The sequence below is a fragment of the Dendrobates tinctorius genome, unplaced genomic scaffold (genome assembly GCF_039654945.1).
Source record: "Dendrobates tinctorius isolate UK_male_01 unplaced genomic scaffold, ASM3965494v1 ptg000102l, whole genome shotgun sequence".
NCBI classification, from domain to species: domain Eukaryota; kingdom Metazoa; phylum Chordata; class Amphibia; order Anura; family Dendrobatidae; genus Dendrobates; species Dendrobates tinctorius.
The window spans coordinates 28785938-28788122 of NW_027361770.1; the positions used below are offsets into that span (position 1 = coordinate 28785938).

At 42.4% G+C, this 2185-nt stretch overlaps 1 protein-coding gene across 1 annotated transcript; it reads right to left on the minus strand.

Moving 5' to 3' along the window:
- Nucleotides 1-370: 370 nt before the first annotated feature.
- LOC141099805 (deoxyuridine 5'-triphosphate nucleotidohydrolase-like) lies at nucleotides 371-928 on the minus strand. Its single transcript, XM_073587872.1, has one exon. The coding sequence runs from the start codon at nucleotides 926-928 to the stop codon at nucleotides 371-373; it is 558 nt and encodes a 185-aa protein (XP_073443973.1).
- Between the last annotated feature and the right edge of the window lie 1257 nt (nucleotides 929-2185).

The window sequence follows — 2185 nt, forward strand, 5'->3', positions numbered from 1 at the left end:
CCTCACCGGCATTACAACATGTTAAATTCACCTTAGCGGTAATATTCGCAGTTCCGTGCATATTGTGTAACATATATGCTACTCGAAATGAGGTGGCCCCACGGGAGCCTATCCATACATATCCTTCCACTGTTACATTAGCTATGTTACAGCTTTGTCCTTCTGGGCAAATAAAGTCATCTTGTTTTCGTTCTTTTGCGCTTTCCTTCCACAACCACCTTATCCGACTGGTGTTTTGACTTTGGATTTGAGTACCCGGTGTTCATCCTTCAACTTTCACCAAACACTCGCTTCCAAGGCTTCCAATAATTCCACATATTCCCAGAAATATCTGTTAGGGAAAAAGGAAAAAAAAAAACAAAGCATGATTTTATTCACGCAAATAACATTTTTCCTGGGGAACATATTCCCATTTCTCCACTCCTGGTCTCATGATTAGCAAAGTATGATCCTTGCCCACAGCAATAACTTCAGCCGCCGATGGCGGTCCTTGAGGACTCTGTACCCAAATTCTAGCTCCTACATTGGTCACATCTGATGACCCAAATGCTTTATCCCCCCGTAAGGAGAGTTCTAGTGGAGCTTGTCCTTCGATGGCTTGATCTAAACTAATAGGTATTACCAACATTTGAGCCATCTTTTGTCCTTTGGAAATAACTAGCGGCTCTTGTCCTAAATTGGACATAATAACTTTAATTTCTCCTTGATAATCAGCATCAATTACTCCTCCCACCACTATGGCCCCTCTTAAAGCAAAACTAGACCGAGTTGCCAACTGACCATAATGTCCTTTAGGCATTTGACATCCCAATCCCGTCGGTATAGGAACAGTCTTACCTGGCGGCACAATAGTCACCTCTATTGCGCTGAGATCCAATCCCGCAGACAGGGGAGTTGCTCTTTCAGGAATTTTCGCCTCTTGATTCATCTTCCACCAAGTGATTGTATGTACAATATGAGTTTCGTGTATGGTAAGATTGGGTGTCAGCATTCTCATCAATGGTGTCATGGAATCAGTTATAGGCCTATTGTTGATAATTTGTAAAGCCTCACTCAAATTGTCTCTCCACTGGCCATATTCTCCTTCCTTATTGTGTATCTTTTTCAGAGTGGACTTCAAGAGTCCATTCATCCTTTCCACCAACCCTGCAGCTTGGGGATAGTAGGGCATATGATATACCCATTGGACATTATGCTCATTAGCATAATCCTTTATCTGTTGACCAGTGGAGTGTGACCCATTGTCAGTCTGTATCTGCAGTGGAACACCATAGTATTGTGTGATAATCTCTAATGTACGTAATGTGCTCCATTGTGTGGCTGCTTTGCAAGGGAATCCTATCATAAGTCCTGAGTAGGTATCTACTGCTGTGCAGACATATTTACATCCCCTACTCTCAGTGAGTGGACCAATGAAATCCATCTGCCAAATTTGAGCTGGTAATTGTCCTCGAGCTATGTGTCCCATTACTGTGTGTGGAACTTCCCTTTTTTTGTGAATGCTGGCATACTGGACACTGTGCAATGACTTGTTTTATTATGTCCATAGTTAGTGGAACACCTCTTTCTTAGGCCCACCTGTAAGTGGCTCTTTCTCCAAGGTGTCCACTCTTGTTGTGCGCCCAAACGGCTGTACCTTGCAGCCATTTTTCTTTTTCTTGATCAACTTCAGAAGTCTGTCTAATGGCGGCGGCTTTATCTGCTTCAGAATTGAACAAACGATCAAGTGAGTCAGCAGACATATGTGCATCAACATGAAAAACAGTAGTAAGTGTGATTTGAACCATTTCTTCTATAAATTCCCACACCTCTTTTCCCCACACTTCCTTACCATGTATTAACCAACCATATTTCTTCCATCCCATCATCCAAGTTGCAAGACCATTAGCCACAGACCACGAGTCTGTGAAAAGGTGACACTCCTTCCCTTGTTCAAAACTCAATGCCAGAAAGATAGCATATAATTCTGCATATTGACTACTTTTACCGTGACCTTCCATAATCAAATGTTTTTCCAGTTTTGGGTTATAAGCCACACTTTTCCAGTGTCGCTTTCCATTGACATATCGAGCTGACCCATCAGTGAACCAAGCATGTTGCTGTTGTTGTTCTGTTAAATCTTCATAAGATTTTCCCCATTTTACAGGGGACTCTTCCAGGACAGATGGTTTCCCAGGGGATTTGA

Bases quoted from the DNA above. Each gene is read 5' to 3' on its own strand.
- LOC141099805 (XM_073587872.1), bottom strand. From the start codon at position 928: ATGAATCAAGAGGCGAAAATTCCTGAAAGAGCAACTCCCCTGTCTGCG.